Genomic DNA, 20236 nt, shown 5'->3' with positions numbered 1-20236 from the left:
CGAAGGCCAACATACCATTTGCCTTCTTAACCACCTGCTGCACCTGCATGCTTACCTTCAGCGACTGGTGCACAAGAACACCCAGGTCTCTTTGTACTTCCCCTTCTCCCAATCTATTGCCATTCAAATAATAATCTGCCTTCCTGTTTTTGCCACCAAAGTGGATAACCTCACATTTATCCACATTATAGTGCATTTGCCATGTTTCTGCCCGATCACCCAATCTGTCCAAATCGTACTGGAGTTTCACGACATCCTCCTCACAGCATACCTTCCCACCTAGCTTTGTGTCATCTGCAAATTTGGAGATATTACATCCAATTCTCTTGTCCAGATCATTAATATATATTGTGAACAGCTGAGGTCCTAGGACCGATCCTTGCGGTACCCCACTAGTCACGGCCTGCCACTCGAAAAACGACCCGTTTATTCCAACTCTTTGCTTTCTGTCCGCCAACCAGTTCGCTAGCCAAGTCAATACCTTGCCCCCAATCCCATGTGCCTTAATTTTGCACGCTAATCTCTTATGTGGGACCTTATCGAAAGCCTTCTGAAAGTCCAAATACACCACATCCACCGGTTCTCCCTTATCTATTTTACCAGTTACATCCTCAAAAAATTCCAGTAGATTAGTCAAGCATGATTTACCTTTTGTAAATCCATGTTGACTTTGTCCGATCCTGTCACTGCTTTCCAAGTGCTCTGCTATTACATCTTTTATAATGGACTCTAGCATTTTCCCCACTATCGATGTCAGGCTTACTGGTCTATAATTCGCCACTTTTTATCTACCACCTTTTTTGAATAGTGGGGTAACATTAGCTACCCTCCAATCTATGGGTACTGTTCCAGAGTCTATCGAGTTCTGGAAGATGACCAGCAATGCATCTACTATTTCTAGGGCCACTTCCTTAAGTACCCTGGGATGTAGATTATCAGGCCCTGGGGATTTATCGGCCTTCAGTCCCATCAATTTTCCTAACACCATTTCCCCACCTTATGCATTCGTTTAAGACTATCGAATGAATCGCCAAGGTGTGGGTACTATTGTGGAGAAGTTCATTAGCTGTATCTATGCAGTCATTTAGAGAGGATTCTCAGCATTGCAGTCCACCATGCAGTATGTGGCATCTCTATGACATCTTTAGCAGAGATGCGGGTGTCAGATATCGTGAACATAGTGGGAGCAACACTTGTGAATGTCTTTGGCTCCATATCCAAGGAGCTCTTTTATCTAGCATCACCAGGCTGGGGCATCAGACAGAAAGAGCCATGAGATGTGGTTTCACTGTCTCCACTGCTGCCCTCTGCAATCCAATGGCCTCCCACAAAGAAATTCATGCCATGATTCCAAGTGCAGAGAATTATCTAGATGTCCAGGCCAACACTGCTTCTTCAATCACCAATACTAAAAACAGATGAACTGGACGTTCATCTCTATGTTGTTTATGGGACCTCGCTGACAGAAAATTGCGACCACATTTGGGCCCACAACAACAGTGATTAAACTTCAAAGCAATTCATTATTTGTGAAGCACTTTGAATGTCCTGATTCTTTCATCAGCTTCCACGCACTGCCTCATCCATACCTTCACCAGCAGCCCCCCGACCCCCGCCCATTTGAAGACTGTAGATGTATCAGAAAGCAGGCAGAACCAGCTAGCCATCGCAACAGTGGACATGGTGTAATCTATTACTGGGCCATTTCATGATCCAGCAAAGGAAGTACAGGGCCCCCTAAATCTCACTGAGCAGAAGGCCACTGTAATTACTCTTGCCAATGGGGAAGCATTAGAACAGCCTCTAGAAGGCACACATCATATACGGTCACCAAGAGAAAGAACACAAAATGCATTGACACAAATTACGAATAGGGAAAATTTGTTTCACCAGGAAGCAGTGCCTTCTCCCTCCCTCAGCTTCCTCCTCATGGTGAAGAATAAGGTAGCAGCAGATCAAAGGATGGGCATAGCTGGTAGAGGTAGTTCAGAGGACAATGTTAGTGATAGCTCCATCAACACTCAAGAAGCTCGACACCATCCAGAGCAAAGCAGCCCGCTTGATTGGAACCCCATCCACCACCTTAAACATTCACTCCCTCCACCACCAGCGCACCGTGGCTGCAGTGTGTACCATCTACAAGATGCACTGCAGCAACTTGCCAAGACTTCTTCAGCAGCATCTCCCAAACCCGCGACCTCTACCACCTAGAAGGACAAGGGCAGCAGAAGCATGGGAACACCACCACCTCCAAGTTCCCCTCCAAGTCACACACCATCCTAACTTAGAAGTATATCACCGATCCTTCATCATCGCAGGGTCAAAATCCTGGAACTCCCTCCCTAACAGCATCGTGGGAGCACCTTCACCACACGGACTGCAGCGGTTCAAGAAGGTGGCTCACCACCACCTTCTTAAGGGCAATTAGGGATGGGCAATAAACGCTCGCATCCCATAAACGAATAAAAGAAAATAGTGCTTTAGGCCACTGTATTAGGCACATATGCTAATGTTAGTTAAATGAACAGCTCAGGCACTTTGATGAATGTCTCCTCTATGAGAATACAACTCTTCTAGGCTGTTTCATCACTGTTTGGGTTATTTGCCAGAATGCCAAAAGGTCATTGACCTGGAATGTTAACTCTGTTTCTCTCTCTACAGATGCTGCCTGACCTGCTGAGTTTTTCCAGCATTTTCTCTTTTTATTTCAGATTTCCAACATCCGCAGTATTTTGCTTTTAGGATAGTTTACAGATTAGCTTGCAGCATATTACACAACTCTGTCACCTCCTCCCTGGTGAACCCGAGCCTACAAATGGACAGTTGCAGGTAGCTGTGTTCGAGTCCATCAACATGGCCCTGCCAGTAAAGCGAGTATGACTGATGATGGTGTTGTACCCTGATGCGATTGAACCATCTGCTTCCAAAATGTAAAGGAAAGAACAGCACTCAGCGCAGTACTCAGATTCGGAACTGCAACTGGAGCAATCAAAAATGGATCAGTTCATAGGATATACGGCACAGAAACAGGCCATTCGGCCCAACCAGTTCATGCCAATGTTTATGCTCCACTCGAGCCTCCTCCCATCTTTCCTCATCTAAGTCTATCAACATAACCCTCTATTCCCTTCTTCCTCATATGCTTATCTAGTCTCCCCTTAAATGTATCTATACTATTTGCCTCAACTACTCCCTGCAGTAGCGAGTTCCACATTCTCACTACTCTTTGGGTAAAGAAGTTTCTTCTGAATTCCCTATTTGATTTCTTGGTGACTATCTTATATTGATGGCCTCTGGTTTTGCTCTTCCCCACAAGTGGAAACTCTCTCTGTATCGACTCTATCAAAACCTTTCATAATTTTAAAGACCTCTGTTAGATCACCCCTCAGCCTTCTCTTTTCAAGCGAAAAGAGACCCGTCCCGTTCATCCTTTCCTGATAGGTATACCCTTTAAGGAATCATTTCCTGAAAGGCCTTTGAACACCAATTATATATATATAGTGGGCTGAGTGCACTATGCCATAATGTCTCAAAAATGGAATTTCACATGAGCATTCATCAACACTGAATGAACGTTGAATTGCCTGTTTGAATTAAGTTCTCGCACATTCCGTGTGAACGTGATTAAGACTGGCACACAACCAGATAGGAAAATTGTAGTGTTCATGTTCAGCACGGAGCTGGCGATTTACATTACCGCTCTATTTCCTGCATCCCCCGCCCCCCCGCCCCCCCAGACACCTGTGTCTCATTAGCAGGACGATAGAATTAGATAGGAAACTTCACCAGTGCCAATCCTAACTCACTCATAACTTTGTCGTTCATTGGTTATCAAGTCAGCCCACTGGTGGGATCTGAATGTTAACTTATGGAGATCCAGAATCTTCCTCTGTATTCAGAGGGTGCTATTTCGCAGCTCTTGCTAAACTCGGACTGAGAATGTCACAGCTATTAATCCCTCAACAAGGAAATCATCACGCATTAGCCAATTGAAGCTTGGATGTCCATCGTGAGACCCTCAATGGCAAAAAGAAACAGATGGAAAGAGGAATAAAACTCTTCCTGCATTGAAGAAGAAATGATGGTTGATTGATAAACCTGTAGTGATGGCGTTATTAATCCACTTACAAAGATGCCATGAACATCCAAGACATGTAGCACAAAATATGATTAACTTACATGTTCATTTTTAGACAGTGGGCCTGATTATACACAATCTTGCTCCACCAGTGTGGACAGGTCCTGACCCTTCTGGAGATTCATGGGGCAGGACGGGGTCAGAAAATTTGAATAAAAATGGCAGTGCCCACACTAGTATGGGTATATCTTGGACACCCAACTAGAGTAAGGCAGAGCAAAATGCAGCACTGGGATGTTGTGTTCAGTTCAAAGCTGGCAGGATTGATAGCCATGCTCTGGTGATCTTTGAATCAGTCCCCTTTTGCAGCAGACCAATTTTCAAAGCAGCTGCATTCGATCTACTGGGGTGTTCCAGGCCAAGACCCAGGCCTGAAAACACCCGTGGGCTCCACTTCCACCATTCGGCGGTAGTGTACGCCCAATTTCTGCCAGAGTACAGTATGTTAGGTGCCCAGGAGGGAGGATCAGTTGTTGGAGGTCATTCATCTCAATCACATGACATCACTGCAGGAGTTCCTCAGGGCAGTGGCCTAGGCCCAACCATCTTCAGCTGTTTCATCAATGACCTTCCCTCCATCATAAGGTCAGAAGTGGGGATGTTTGCTGATGATTGCACACTGTTCAGCACCATTCGAGACTCGTCAGGTACTGACGCAATCCGTGTCCATATGCAGCAAGACCTGGACAACATTCAGACTTGGGCTGACAAGTGGCAAGTAACATTCGCACCACACAAGTGCCAGGCAATGACCATCTCCAACAAGCGAGACTCTAACCATCTCCCCTTGACATTCAATGGCATTACCATCGCTGAATCCCCCACTATCAACATCCTGGGGGTTACCATTGATCAGAAACTGAACTGGACCAGCCATATAAATACTGTGGCTACAAGAGCAGGCCAGAGGCTGGGAATTCTGCGGCGAGTGTCTCACCTCCTGACTCCCCAAAGCCTTTCCACCATCTACAAGGCACAAGTCAGGAGTGTGATGGAATACTCTCCACTTGCCTGGATGAGTGCAGCTCCAACAACACTCAAGAAGCTCGACACCATTCAGGATAAAGCAGCCCGCTTGATTGGCACTCCATCCACCACCTTCAACATTCACTCCCTCCACCACTGGCGCACTGTGGCTGCAGTGTGTACCATCTACAAGATGCACAGCAGCAACTCACCAACGCTCCTTCAACAGCACCTTCCAAACCCGCGACCTCTACCACTTAGAAGGACAAGGGCAGCAGACGCATGGGAACATCACCACCTACAAGTTCCCCTCCAAGCCACACATCATCCTGACTTGGACCTGTATCGCCGTTCCTTCACTGTCGCTGGGCCAAAATCCTGGAACTCCCTTCCTAACAGCATTGTGGGTGTACCTGCACCATATGGACTGCAGTGGTTCAAGAAGGCGGCTCACCACCATCTTCTCAAGGGCAATTAGGGATGGGCACTAAATGCAGGCCTAGCCAGCGACGCCCACATCCCATCAATGAATAAAAAAAATTTAAAAATCCGGTGGGTGATGCCATGTCGCCAGTCCAGCATCCTTTTGACAAGCCAGGCTTCTGTGGAGCATGTGGAATGCTCCCGCTCCCAGTGGGAATACCCTACCTACGATCTTCGAGATCTACCCAATTTCCCAGCCCCACCAGTTGCCTTACACCACCCCAGGGATGTGGCTGACCCTGAGGAAATTTGAGTCTACTGTATGTATGTGCAATAAATGTTTACCAATCCAAATGGAGTGATTCCAAGGCTGTACTCTAACCTCAAGGTTGAAATCATTGGTAGAAATTGCTCAAGTTTTGCTCTTGTAATTTGTGACATCATCTGAAACCCGAGCTTTAAGGTTTAGCCTTGTAACACAATCTGAGGTATCCATCCTTCCCTTTACTAGCTCAATAATAACATACTACATAAAGCACACTTTGGATAACAAGAGTGGTGTTATGCAATTAAAAAGCTGCAGTCTATTGAATACATGAACACATACAGCCTACACTTCTCTCAACTTTGTCTTCTGGTAGATAGGAATTTCTTTGCTCCTCATTGGATTGTCAAGTTGCAAGCAGTATTTGAGGGGATATAAAGCCTTCTTGCCTTTATGCTACTGTTACCATTTTTTTTAAAAACAGCTTGCTGTGGCTTTCCATCTGGGTTAATTAAAATTACATTTCCCTGCCATCACTTGCCCAACTAAATAAAAATTGTCAGTTTCTTACAAAATACAGGATATATAATAACTTAAAGAATATCGTCAAAAATATCAATTAACATGTAGGAAAGCTTCAGGCTTGCAGTAATCCTGTAACACAGTCCTTCAGACTTGTAAGAATTAATACAAGAGCAACTGTAAAAAAATTCCACTTTTGTCCCCCTCTTTCACCTCCCCAACCCCACCATGAAACATATAATCCATGTACCAATACAAATGACTTACTGCCATCGACCCAGGTTGTTTCAGTAACACAAACAGGAAAGGATCCAAACTTTCCTCGATCAGATCATATGGAATCCTGATCATATCAGCTGCACTTTTAGTATATAGTAATAAAGCATGAGAAGCTAAAATGCTTTCAGACAATAAACTGAAGCAAAAAGTGTTTTTTTTCCCCCCTCTGGTGATTTTTGTGTACATATCCAGGTGAGGGATGTTTGCACCAGGATAAGTAACACATTTCCATTTCAAGGATGTACTGTCAACGTAAAGGACTCACTGATTTTCTGAATCAATACTCTAAAATGAAATCACAAGGAGGAGAACAATACTCACAGGTACATCAACGTACTTTGCAGCAGCTTTCACCTTAAGGGGAGAAAAAGAACAAAAATTGGCCACATGGCAGTACTTTCACATACAAGTGTGAAAAGAAGATGACAGTAACCTTGTGACAATCAGCCGACCCCTTGAACTCCTTTCCACCAAATTGCTTTTGTTGCGGCCCTCGAGCTTCCTGCTTGGCAGCTGCAAGATGCAAATTTGCAGCTGATCCCCACAGTAGAAATGTGAACTTGGATACTCTTGAATTACTTGAACCCCCCACCCACCACCTCCCCAACCCCCACCCACCCACCCGCCTCTAGATGCCAGAATTAAAGTGAGTTGCGAACCAGGAGACTTGACTTAGGGGGTGTCCATCCCTGAAAGCACATTTCTGGTCATTCTTTGGCACACAGAAACTGCAGCCTGTACATTGAGCTGCTTATTTAAAGATGCAGTACTAGCAGAACAATCCATTTAACAATCTTTCCGTTTAATAGTAACGTGTTTTGCCTTGAATTGATTTGCTGTCGGCCATTAGTGCACCAATGCAATGCATCATCAGGTCTTGGATGATGTAGGCTTGACCTTAGCCTCCTGTGGTGTTTCAGCCAGAAGAAGCCAAGTGGAACCATAATGGTCAGCCTTGCTGCTGCCCCGAAGATGACAAGAAAGGACCAAGTCATGGTGCCACCCTAGAGGAAAGGGGAGAGAATCTGAGGTACGGCACAATGCTTGAGGAAGGGGCAGAGTGCCCGAAGCATTAGAGCCGAAAGAAAACCATTCCTCCCATGTACTAAACAACTCTCATTACAGAAGTGTGGAACTGCAACACTGGATAGCAATCTCCGAGCTCCAGGGGTTAAAAGAATTCAATGCTGGCTAGGTCTAAGTAAAGGTGGTGGTTTCTCCTCAGCAAGCTTGTTAATTTGTAAGCATTTATTCCCTCCCAATGTGATATTCCCCTTTGTAGAAAGAATGGACTTGCGTTTTGTTTATGAAACAAGAGACAATGAGTAAACCTATGCTGCATTCACACAGCTCCTATCAGCAGCGTTGGAGCAATGTGGCTAGGCTAGGGAGCAAGTTGGCTGGCTCCTCCCTTGCTGATAAGCGTTATATAGAGTGAGGCAAGCTTCAGGAAACAGTGAGTGGCAGGGAGTAAACTTCAACTTCCTTTCTCCCAATAATCATTAGATGTTTCAGGATGGATTTTAATATATTTCCCCCCCCCCCGCCCTGTAGAACTTGGTGACTTCAAATACTGAACATGGAACAAATAGCTCCTTCTCACTCTAATAGCCCCAACCAGGTACAGAGCCAGGATGTCCAAGTAACAAAGAGTGGGCACTTCAGTGTAACCTTGTGAATATACTAGAATGTTTTTTTTTAATTGGCATGTCCTGGGATCAGAAAAGTATTAAAATTATGGAGGTAATTTTCCAAGTGTGGCTGGCGGTGGAGGAATTCCTGGAGTGTTTAAGGGATGGTTTCCTGGACCAATATGTCGAGGAACCAACCAGAGATCAGGCCATCTTAGACTGGGTATTATGTAACGAGAAAGGATTAATTAGCAATCTTGTCGTACGAGGCCCCTTGGGTCGGAGCGATCATAATATGATCGAATTCTTCATTAAGATGGAGAATGAAGTAGTCGACTCAGAGACTAGGGTCCTAAATTTAAATAAAGGAAACTACGATGGTCTGAGGCGCGAGTTGGGTAGGATTGATTGGGGAATGTCACTCAAAGGGTTGATGGTGGATAGGCAATGGCAAACATTCAAAGACCGCATGGATGAATTACAGAATTTGTTCATCCCAGTTTGGCATAAAAATAAAACAAAAAAGGTGACTCAACCGTGGCTAACAAGGAAAATTAGGGCTAGCATAAGATCCAAGGAGAGGACATATAAATTGGCCAGAAAAAGCAGTAAACCTGAGGATTGGGAACACTTTAGGATTCAACAAAGGAGGACAAAGGGATTAATTAAGAAAGGGAAAATAGAATATGAGAGTAAGCTTGAAGGGAACATAAAAACTGACTGTAAAAGCTTTTATAGATATGTGAAGAGAAAAAGATTGGTGAAGTCAAGCGTAGGTCCCTTGCAGTCAGAATCAGGGGAATTTATAATGGGGAACAAAGAAATGGCAGACCAATTAAATACATATTTTGGTTCTGTCTTCACAAAGGAGGACACAAATAACCTCCCAGAGATGTCGGGGAACATAGGGTCTGATGAAAGGGAGGAACTGAAAGAAATCAGTATTTGTAGGGAAATGGTGTTAGGGAAATTGATGGGATTGAAGGCCGATAAATCCCCAGGGCCTGATAATCTACATCCTAGGGTACTTAAGGAAGTGGCCCTAGAAATAGTTGATGCTTTGCTGATCATCTTCCAGCATTCGATGGAATCTGGAACAGTACCCATGGATTGGAGGGTAGCTAATGTTACCCCACTATTCAAAAAAGGTGGTAGAGAGAAAACGGGGAATTACAGACCGGTAAGCCTGACATCGGTAGTGGGGAAAATGCTAGAGTCCATTATAAAAGATGTAATAGCAGAGCACTTGGAAAACAGTGACAGGATCGGACAAAGTCAACATGGATTTACAAAAGGTAAATCGTGCTTGACTAATCTATTGGAATTTTTTGAGGATGTAACTGGGAAAATAGATAAGGGAGAACCAGTGGATGTGGTGTATTTGGACTTTCAGAAGGCATTTGATAAGGTCCCGCATAAGAGGTTAGCATGTAAAGTTAAGGCACATGGGATTGGGGGCAAGGTATTGACTTGGATAGAGAACTGGTTGGCAGACAGAAAGCAAAGAGTTGGAATAAATGGGTCTTTTTCCGAGTGGCAGGCAGTGACTAGTGGGGTACCGCAGGGATCGGTCCTTGGGCCCCAGCTATTCACAATATATATTAATGATCTAGACAAGGGAACTAGATGTAATATCTCCAAATTTGCAGACGACACAAAGCTGGGAGGGCGTGTGTGCTGTGAGGAGGATGCCGAGAAACTCCAGAGTGATTTGGACAGGTTGGGTTATTGGGCAAAAGCATGGCAGATGCAATATAACGTGGATAGATGCGAGGTTATCCACTTTGGTGGCAAAAACAGGAAGGCAGATTATTATTTGAATGGCAATAGATTGGAAGAAGGGGAAGTGCAACGAGACCTGGGTGTCCTTGTGCACCAGTCGCTGAAGGTAAGCATGCAGGTGCAGCAGGCGGTTAAGAAGGCAAATGGCATGTTGGCCTTCGTAGCGAGAGGGTTTGAGTACAGGAACAAGGATGTCTTGCTGCAGTTGTACAGGGCCTTGGTGAGACCACATCTTGAGTATTGTGTGCAGTTCTGGTCGCCTTATCTGAGGAAGAACGTTCTTGCCATGGAAGGAGTTCAGCGAAGATTCACCAGGCTGATACCTGGGATGGCAGGAATGACGCATGAGGAGAGATTGGGTCGATTGGGCTTGTACTCACTGGAGTTTAGAAGAATGAGAGGAGATCTCATTGAAACTTATAAAATTCTGACAGGACTGGACAGACGAGATGCAGGAAGGATGTTCCCGATGGTCGGGGAGTCCAGAACCAGGGGTCACAGTCTAAGGATAAGGGGTAGGCCATTTAGGACAGAAATGAGGAGGAATTTCTTCACCCAGAGAGGGTGAACCTGTGGAATTCTCTACCACAGAAGGCAGTAGAGGCCAATTAATTAAATATATTCAAGAAGGAGTTGGATATATTTCTTAAGGCTAAAGGGGTATGGGGAGAAAGCAGGGACCGGGTACTGAATTTGGATGATCAGCCATGATCGCATTGAATGGCGGAGCAGGCTCGAGGGGCCGAATGGCCTACTCCTGCTCCTATCTTCTATGTTTCTATGTGACCTCGCCTGCTCCGGTCCATATAACAAAAACTGCAGTCAGTGTGATTCTCTGATATGCACGGATGGAAGCGAGACTCCCCACTGCCTGTGGTTACACAGCTAGGGGTCGATTTTAACTTGCTGAAATGGGGTAATGGTCTCAAAATGGGGTCGGTAGACGAACTGCCCGTTAACGCTGACAATTGGCCCGCTGCGACTTTTCAGGGGCCTATCACTGGGCAACTGAAGCGATGGCCTGTTTCAGGCGGTAGGCCCATTTTAATCTGCAAATTGGACTGCGACTGCTGTTTTAGGATAGAACTGGCTGCAGTGTGCACGGCACGCTCTTCGACTCGTTTCACTGACGGTAGAGCCGAAGAGGCCCTGAAAAGGTAATTTTTAAATTATTTTTGTAGGGCCAGGAGGAGGTTCTTCTGGCACCACAAAAATAATCTGGGTCGCTGCCACCCCAGGCTCCTCTCCCCAACCCCAGGCCTACCTCGCTGCCAGCCGGGCAGCCTCTGGACCACCCGATATTATGCCGGCCTGCATCTGGTGATCCGGATTGGGAAGCCCACGCAGCGCCTGCAACTCGCTAGTACTATTTAAATTTGACCCAGGCCTCAAAATGGCTCCGGCCTACCTCGCAGCCAGAACTGGAGGGCTGCCTTTGATCCCCTAGAACTCACAGATTCCTTGAGAAGGAATAAAGCAAACGTTTTATTTCAGGGTCACTTTATAGTGTTTCCATTCAATTAGTGCAGTTGCAGTATATTATTCATAGAAGACATGCAATAATTACTCAGATTACTTACAGTGAATGACAGGATTGAGGAGAAGAAGGTTCCTTCATCATATCTTGACAATTTGGATAATACACCTTCCAGTACGAACACAAACTTGGGGGGGGTGTGGGGGAGAAAATTTTATAACCATATAAGGAGCTGTAAATCATGCAGTTCAGTGGCAAACAGATTCCTCCAGCATAGAAAGGACATAGACCATGTATATGCAGCAACATTGGATGGGAATGAATGATACATCCAAACCTTTATTATTTTAATTAGTTACCAAATAATTTAAATAAAATACATGAGGATGAGCTGTGGGATATGATCTGGCACTGATTAAAATTTAACATGGAGTTACCCCACTCGGGAGAGATAAATCCCCTACCTCATGGTTCCTCACCATGTGCACTGCATATATATACACACATTCTAGACATTTCTGGGTCAGTGGCAACAGAATAAAGGAAGTGCTGTATGCTGCCTGTGTCTACCGAGCCTCGTGTCTAATTTCCTCGTCTTCAGTTTGTGTTGGTTTTCTCTACTCACCTCACTTGTCCTTTTACCCATCACATTTTCTATAGATGCTTTGTTTTTGGAGTTGTAGGAGTCTATGCACTCCTAACAAAAACACTGTGAACTAAACTGGTGGTTAACAAACTTAGTTTAATGCACTGAAAGTATTACAAAACAAGAAACGCAGGAGAAACTCCAAACAGGTCTGTACACTAGCTCACTCCACGAGGACTAACTGGAAACGCCCTTCAACCCTGACGTCATCACGTTTCCCGCCGTTGGGAACATCACGTGACCCACGTGATGTCATCATCGCGTCAGATCGCGATTTTATCGATCCTGCGCTGTTTAAACAGGGCAAACATTAAAAGGTAACAATAATGATTAAAGACAATTGTACAAGTTACTGTGAGAGTCTCTTTGGTGACTTTGCCACAGAGTAACAATGGTGCCCTGACACAAGGCAGAGGGATAATAACCTGCGGCTGCAGTCAGTCATTCAGGAGGAAGAATGTTCAGACCGAGAGTCAAATTCAAGAGCCAAGAACCGCAGGGGGATTACAGACGGTCAAGACATGTCCATCGTTTGCTCGCTTGAACCTGCTACTGCCTGTGTATGTCAGACTGCTTGTCCAACATCCAGTCTTGAATGTGACGTAATTTCCTTCAGGTAAGCATTGGCAAGACTGAAGGTATCGTCTTTGGCCCACGCCAAAAACTCTGTAATTTGCCACTCACTCCAGCTCTCTCTCTCCGGCCACTGTCTCAGGCTGATCCAGACTGTTTGCAACCTAACCATTCTATTCAATCCAAACTGACCTTCTGACTCCATATACTCTCCATCACAAAGACCACCTATGTCCATCTTCACAACATCATCCTCCTCCACCCTACCTCACTTCATCTGCAACTGAAATCTTCATTTATCCCTTTGTCACCTTCAGTCTCGATTACTCCAATGCTCTTCCATCCTCCATAAATTTCAACTCATCCAAAACTCAGCTTCTCTTATCCTTTCCCTCACCAAATCCCACTTGCCAATCACCCCCATTTTTGCTCAAAGTCCTCCAACACTTCAAATTTAACATTTTCATCCTAGTTTTTAAATCCCTCTTGTCAACCTTCTCCCCCTCTCTGTAACCTTCTCCAGTATTACAACCCACCCCCCACCAAACTCTCTGTTGTTTCAACTCTGGTCTTTTTTACATCCCTACCCTCCTTTTGCCCTATCATTGGTGGCCGTGTCTTCAGTCGTCCAGATCCAACTGTCTGGAGTTTCCTCCCTCAACCCTACTATCTCTCCTCCTCTCTCACCTCTTTTAAGGTCCTCCTTAAAGCCCACCGCTTCACCCCTAACATCTCCTCTTTTGGCTTGGCATCCATCTTTTTCCTTCGGTCTGTGAAACACTTTAGGGTATTTTGCTATGTTAAAGACACTATATAAATACAACTTGCATGCTGACTTTTGTTTGGGTGGGGGGGAAATGGTGGCAGCGGATGGACAGTTCCATGTGTGCTAACACCTCCTCAGTAACCAACCCAAATGGCCTAGCTTCATGTGCCAGCCCAGGCAGTGAGCATCAGTAAGTTACATTTTTAAAGTTAGCAGTCGATGAGAGGTTATGCCCCTTTAACATTCAAATATCAAAATTAACTTTGAAAAGTTGTTTTGCACCAATCTGCAGCTGTAGGGCACCTGATGTTAAATGCAAGCAGTGTGAGACAGTGCTATCTGGAGGTAGTCTCGTATCACTTCAGCAAGATTGGTCCGCAATAAGATGACCAAGCTGATTCCAGTTATATAAACCATTGTGGCACCAATGCATAATGAAACCTTTTTGCATTAATGAAAAAACAGTGGTATAACTAGCCTAAAAACAATGCAAGAATATTAACTGCTGCAGGGTCAAATGCTGGCATCCTTAGTGATTAAGGATGAAATCACTTCAATGGTAAGAGAGGCAGTGGTGACTTTATAGGGAGAATTAATAGAAAATTACTTAAAACTGTAGTGGGAGTTGTGTATAGGCCCCTTGGTAGCAGCTTTGAAGAGGTAGAATGTACAAATGCAGACATTAGACATGCATGTAGCAAAGGCAGGGTGGTTTTAATGGGGGATATTAACTTCATATAGATTGGGATAAACAGACTAGTTCATGTCAGAATGGTAGTGAATTTCTTGTGTGTTCAGGATAGTTTTCTGCAACAATATGTCTTAGAACCAACAAGAGGGCAGGCCATACATCAGATTTAGCAATGGATAATGAGCCAGATATAGTTAACAGCCTAATGGTGCGTGAACATTTATCTAATAGTGATCATAATATGTTGAAATGTTTGAAAGAGGAAACGCGAACCAAGATTTGAGATTTAGGTAAGGCTGACTTCAATGCAATGAGACACAGACTCTCTACGTAAACTGGACAAATCTGTTAATGGGTAAAATGACAGAAGTTCGGTGGGAAATGTTCAAAAAAATAACAATGTGATGCAGAACCAGTTTACATCCCTAAGGGGCAAGAGCGCTACTTGTCAAAAAAAAAAGCCATGGATGACTAAAGAGGTAAGGGACAACACAGGTGGGCAAATTGTTGGAAAAAATTCTGAGGGACAATATTAATCGTCATTTAGAAAGGCACAGATTAATCAAGGATAGTCAGCATGAATTTGTTAAGGGAAGGTCGTGTCTGACTAACTTGATTGAATTTTTGAGGAAGTAACAAGGAGGGTCGATGAAGGCAGTGTGTTTGATGTAGTCTACATGGATTTTAGCAAGGTTTTTGACAAGGTTCCACATGGCAGACTGGCCAGAAAAGTAAAAGCCCAAGGGATCCAAGGGAAAGTGGCAAGTTGGATCCAAAATTGGCTCAGTGGCAGGAATCAAAGGGCAATGGTTGATGGATGTATTGTGACGGGAAAGCTGATTCCGGTGGGGTTCCGCAGGGCTCAGTACTAGGTCCCTTGCTTTTTGTGGTATACATCAATGATTTAGACTTCAATGTAGGGGGCATGATTAAGAAGTTTGCAGATGATACAAAAATTGGCCGTGTGGTTGATAGTGAGAAAGAAAGCTGTAGACTGCTTGAAGATATCAATGGACTGGTCAGCTGGGCAGAAAAGTGCCAAATGGAATTCAATCTGGAGAAGTGTGAGGTAATGCATTTGAGGAGGGCGAACAAGGCAAGGGAATACACAATAAATGGTAGGATACTGAGAAGTGTAGAGGAACAGAGGGATCTTGGAGTCCACAGATCCCTGAAGGTAGCAGGACAGGTAGATAAGGTGGTTAAGAAGGCATACGGGATACTTTCCTTTATTAGCCGAGGCACAGAATACAAGAGCAGGGAGGTTATGCTTGAACTGTATAAAACACTAGTTAGGCCACAGCTAGAGCACTGTGTGCAGTTCTGGTCACCACATTACAGGAAAGATGTGACTGCGCTAGAGAGGGTACAGAGGAGATTTACGAGAATGTTGCCAGGACTGGAGAATTTTAATTATGAGGAAAGATCGGATAGGCTGGGGTTGTTTTCTTTGGAACAGAGGAGGCTGAGGGGAGACTTGATTAAGGTGTATACAATTATGAGGGGCCTAGATAGAGTGGATAGGAAGGACCTATTTCCCCTAGCAGAGAGGTCAATAACCAGGGGGCATAGATTTAAAGTAATTAGTAGAAGGATTAGAAGGGAGGTGAGAAATTTTTTCATCCAGAGGGTTGTGGGGTTCTGGTACTCACTGCCTGAAAGGGTGGTAGAGGCAGAAACGCTCATCACATTTAAAAAGTACTTGGATATGCACTTAAAGTGCCGTTAACTATAAGGCTACAGACCAAGAGCTGGAAAGTGGGATTAGGCTGGATAGCTCTTTTTTGGCCGGCACAGACACAATGGATCGAATGGCCTCATCCTGTGCTGTAAATTTCTATGATTCTTTAAAACTAAAAGAAAAAGCATACAAAAGCACAGATCCTGGCAACTGGGAGAGATACAAAGAACAACAAAAGGTGATAAACAGATAGTAAAAGCTACAAAAAGGGAACATGAAAAGAAACTTGCAAAAAATACAATTTTTTTTTTAGAATTTAGTTAGGCAAAACAGAGTGGTCAGGAGCAAGGTGGACCACTTGAAAACTGATAACGGTGATGCTGGGGTAGAATTTGCAGTCGGAGGCGTACTTCCAGAGTACGACTAACAAATCCGAACCTACCTCCTGGCGTTCAGGCTGCTGAGAGTTCCGGTCTCGGGCCTCCAGGCAGATGTCAGTGTAAAGGCCCATGGATCCCAGGGACGTAGACGGTTTGGAAACGTCCCTGGGATCACGTGAGCCCGGTCCCCCAATCACAAAGGAGGATTCCATTGCAGTCATTTACGAAGGGAATCCTCTAATGATATGCAATGGAATCCCCAAATAATTATACAATTTACATAATTTTAATAAATATAACTGTACTGAATTTCAATTTTATTCATAAGTCCCTTCAGTGCACCAACCTGAATAAAAATGTAATTTCTTGATAAATTCTTTTAAACATCTTAATCCAGGCGAATATTTGCATAAACTAACTTAAAGTGTATGTGTATCATTTTTGATTTTTAAATGTTTAATTTAAGGCTTATATATACCCTTATGCTGATGAAAGCAGGCCCTATCAACCGTAGGAGTTTCGTGGGTAATTGCTGGGCAGTTGTTGGGCAAATAGCCCAACTCTGCGGCAGCGATACTCATTCTGCAGTCGGTTCGGATGATCTGTCAAGGCGTACCTTGACAAATTGCAAGTTCTGGATTTCGTGCATGTGCAAGCGCATGCGGAAACCCGGAAGTTGCAGGACCTTTGAAATGGATTACGACGGTGTACTCTGTACGCCGTCAGGGAGACTGCAATTTCAAGGCACATGTAAATGAAAATAAGGAAACGGCGGACATGTTTAATAATTACTTTGCGTCAGTATTTACAGTAGAGGATGAGGATAGCATGCTGGACATCCCAAGGAAACTAATATTGAATCAGGAACGGGGTCTCACCAAAATTAACGTAAGCAAAATAACAGTAATGAAGAAAATAATGGCACTAAAGAGTGGCAAATCCCCAGATGGTTTCCAACCCGGGGTTTTAAAGGAAGTAGGTAAGAACATTGCAGATGCCCTAACTATAATCTTCCAAAGTTCTCTCGATTCGGGCACCATTCCTTTAGATTGGAAAATTGTGCATGTCACTCTGCTATTTAAGAAAAGTGAGAAAGCGAAAGTGAGAAAGGGAAACCAGGGAATTATAGACCAGTCAGCCTAACATCTGTTAGAAATGACTAGACTCCATAATTAAAGATAGAGTGATTGAACACCTTGAAAATTTTCAGCTGATCAGAGAGAGCCAGCATGGATTTGTAAAGGGTAGGTCATGCCTGAGAAACCTGATTGAAATTTTTGAAGAGGTGACTAAAGCAGTGGACAGGGGAATGTCTATGGATGTTATTTATATGAACTTCCAGAAGGCATTTAATAAAGTCCCTTATAAGAGACTGTTAGTTAAAGTTGAAACTCATGGGCCTAGAAATTCAGTATCGCGACGTTTGGGGCGCTATAGTCGAGCATGCGCTAAATTTAACGCCCGGCGCAAATTATCGCCACCTTCAGCGAAATTGAGTTGCTTCGCCCCAAGAGATTGTTGGTGCGCTAAATCAGGCGCTGCACGACTATCCTAAGGCGTTAAGTCGGAGAGGCGAGGCGCTACCACCGAGGGCGGGCGCAGCGCAGGTGCGGCCAGTTAGCGATTGCAGGCAGATACGCTGGCGCTGGTCACCTCTTAAAGGGGGAGTGTCGATTTGGCTTGCAGCCATGCCTTGCACATTGGAGCCCTGATTCTCGGCCTGGACAGACCTGCTGCGATATTGTAACGCCTATGACCATGGAGAGGGCCAGGGAGCGAGCGCAGCGGTTCAGTGAGGGGGCCCTGAAGGTTCTGGTTGGCGCAGTGGAGTGCAGGCGATCTATCCTCTTTCCGGACAGTGGCAGGAGGCCGCTGCCCAATGAATATCGAAAAGCTTGGAGGAAGGTGGCTCACAGAGTGACCTCCAGCAGCATGGTGCCTAGGACCCCAACACAATGCAGGAAGAAGTTCAACGACCTCACTCGGGTTGTCAGGGTGAGTACCCTTTCCAGTATCCTCTTCATCCCTGCATGTGCACCTCACTTTATGGCCAAAGGGTCCTGAAAGCCCCAATGCCCAGCCCTCATCCAACACCTATGGGCCTCTCATGAAACTCACATGCACATTCAGCACTTTACACACTGTAAGGGCTATTCGACCATGGGAGGCAGTGCAGCCAAGATCAGGACTTCACACTGTAAGGGCTATTCCACCATGGGAGGCAGTGCAGCCAAGATCAGGGCTTCACACTGTACTGAGAGCCCGTCCTTTCTCTTGCAGGGCAAGCTGGTGCACAATAGGAGGCAGCAGCAACAGACCGGGGGAGGCCGTCCTGAACTTAAAGACCTCAGCGATCTGGAGCAGCGAGTGGAACGGATTATGGCAGGCCGGATGATTGGCCCCGTCGCCACTGGAGATGCCGACCCCGTTCTGGACAGCAATGGTAAGGTCATCACCTTTTTGACCTCTCTCCTTCCACTTGTGCCTCACACCAGCATCCTTTGCCACTATCGAACCAATGCAATGCATTGCAGCACTCATGCCTCCCTCACTGCCGCCCTGTCCTCATGCTAAAGCAACTCTTGTACCTCCCTGCTTTCAGATGCTGATTCGCCAGCTGAGGAGGCGGGCCCTCAAGCTGCCACTGTGAGTGATTCGGAAGGCGAGGAGGAGGAAGAGGAAGCCGGACCATCAGTGCCACCCTCAGCCGAGGCAGCCCATGGCCATAATGGGGACACGTCTTTCCTGGAGGGGAGCAGGGGGGAAGGGTCTGAGGAGGGTGAAGCTCCGGGGCCCAGCGGGCTGCAGCAACGCGGGGGGGGGGGGGGGGGGGCGGCGGTAGGGAAGCGCGGCGGCCTTCTCCCCGGAGGGAGAGTGTGGCCTCCAGTCCTGCTACAGTGAGCGCAGAGGAGGTGCGGCTCCTCGCTGAAATGGGCGCCCAGGCGGAGCACAGGCACACTGAGCTCATGGCTGCAGTGGCAAGGATGCCTGACTCCATAGAGTCACTGGCAAGGAGTGTACAGGAATTTGGTGCAGCACAGACAAGGAGTCTGCAGGACTTCGGTGCAGCACAGGCGGCTTCCACGCAAGTGCTTAGTCATACCATGCAGTCACTGGCTGGTCTGATGCAGACACAGATCAGGGCCACACGAGCACTAGCTACTGCCACCCTCGCTGGATCAGGCAGGATTCACCGGGGCCCTCGCCGCGCCGCAGCAGGCCAGCAGTCTGTGCTTCAGCAGATTGCTGCGCATGCTTCAGTGCTGCCCCGTGCGAGTGCCAGTGTCTCGTCCGACCAGGAAGTGCCTGTGCTCTGTCAGGTTGGCAGCATTCCTGCTGCCAACACTGTCACTCCTCCACTGCAGCTGCCACCACCCATAGGACAGACTGCTGCCGCCCATGCAGAGTTGGAGCAGTCAGCAGCCGGGCCCTCCAGGCCCAGAGCTGGTCCAGGCCGTCCCGCAAGGGCATCTGCCGACTCACTATCTGACACTCAGCAGCCTTCCCCCAGCCTTGCTGCAGCCACTGGGGTCCCATTGCAGAGGAGCTGCAGGGTGGGAAGGGGCCAATTTCGCATGTGAGGCAGATCACCCTCGCAGGCCAAAAAGTAGAAGGTGTGGCAAAATGCTGTGATTTTTTTTAGTGAAGGCCGAGGATCATGGTCATTTTTGGTTAAGTCTTTTGTTCATTGTCTCCAGGTTGTGAGAGCCAGTTATGTGTCTGACTGTTTTTTGGGGGGTTTCTCTGTATTTGTTTGTCATGCAGGAAGGGCACAGAGTTTGTTAAATAAATAATTGTCTTTATTCAGATTGTGCATGTTTGCTCTTTGAACTATTTGTTGCCTTGACCAGCGCAGGGTTTGCGACCCGGTTCCATTCTTGTTCTTTCAATGGCACAAGCCATTCACTCAGAGGGGGCCTAGAACCGACTTGCAATAAGCCGCTGACGGACGGCCCTTGCACTTTGTGCCTCCCTCCCATCTTGGTGCTCCTCCTCCTCTGGTGGTCCTCCAATGT

General features: G+C 45.9%; 1 protein-coding gene across 12 annotated transcripts in view; it reads right to left on the bottom strand.

Annotated features, from left to right (window-relative positions):
• cadps2 (Ca++-dependent secretion activator 2) overlaps positions 1–20236 on the bottom strand; it is a 983842-nt gene that overhangs the window by 78334 nt on the left and 885272 nt on the right. For all 12 annotated transcript variants that reach the window (XM_086008788.1, XM_086008791.1, XM_086008779.1 and 9 more), the window contains 2 exons: positions 11587–11670; positions 6915–6947 (listed from right to left, as the gene is read on the bottom strand). In XM_086008788.1, coding sequence (XP_085864914.1) covers positions 6915–6947; positions 11587–11670 — 117 coding nt within the window. The remainder of the gene's footprint in view (positions 1–6914; positions 6948–11586; positions 11671–20236) is intronic.

The sequence above is a fragment of the Somniosus microcephalus genome, chromosome 16 (assembly GCF_052327205.1).
Source record: "Somniosus microcephalus isolate GS21.2 chromosome 16, FLI_Smic_1.0, whole genome shotgun sequence".
In the NCBI taxonomy this organism is placed as follows: Eukaryota; Metazoa; Chordata; class Chondrichthyes; order Squaliformes; family Somniosidae; genus Somniosus; species Somniosus microcephalus.
Note: the sequence above shows the minus strand (reverse complement) of the source record. Positions and strands in the feature narration are given on the sequence as shown.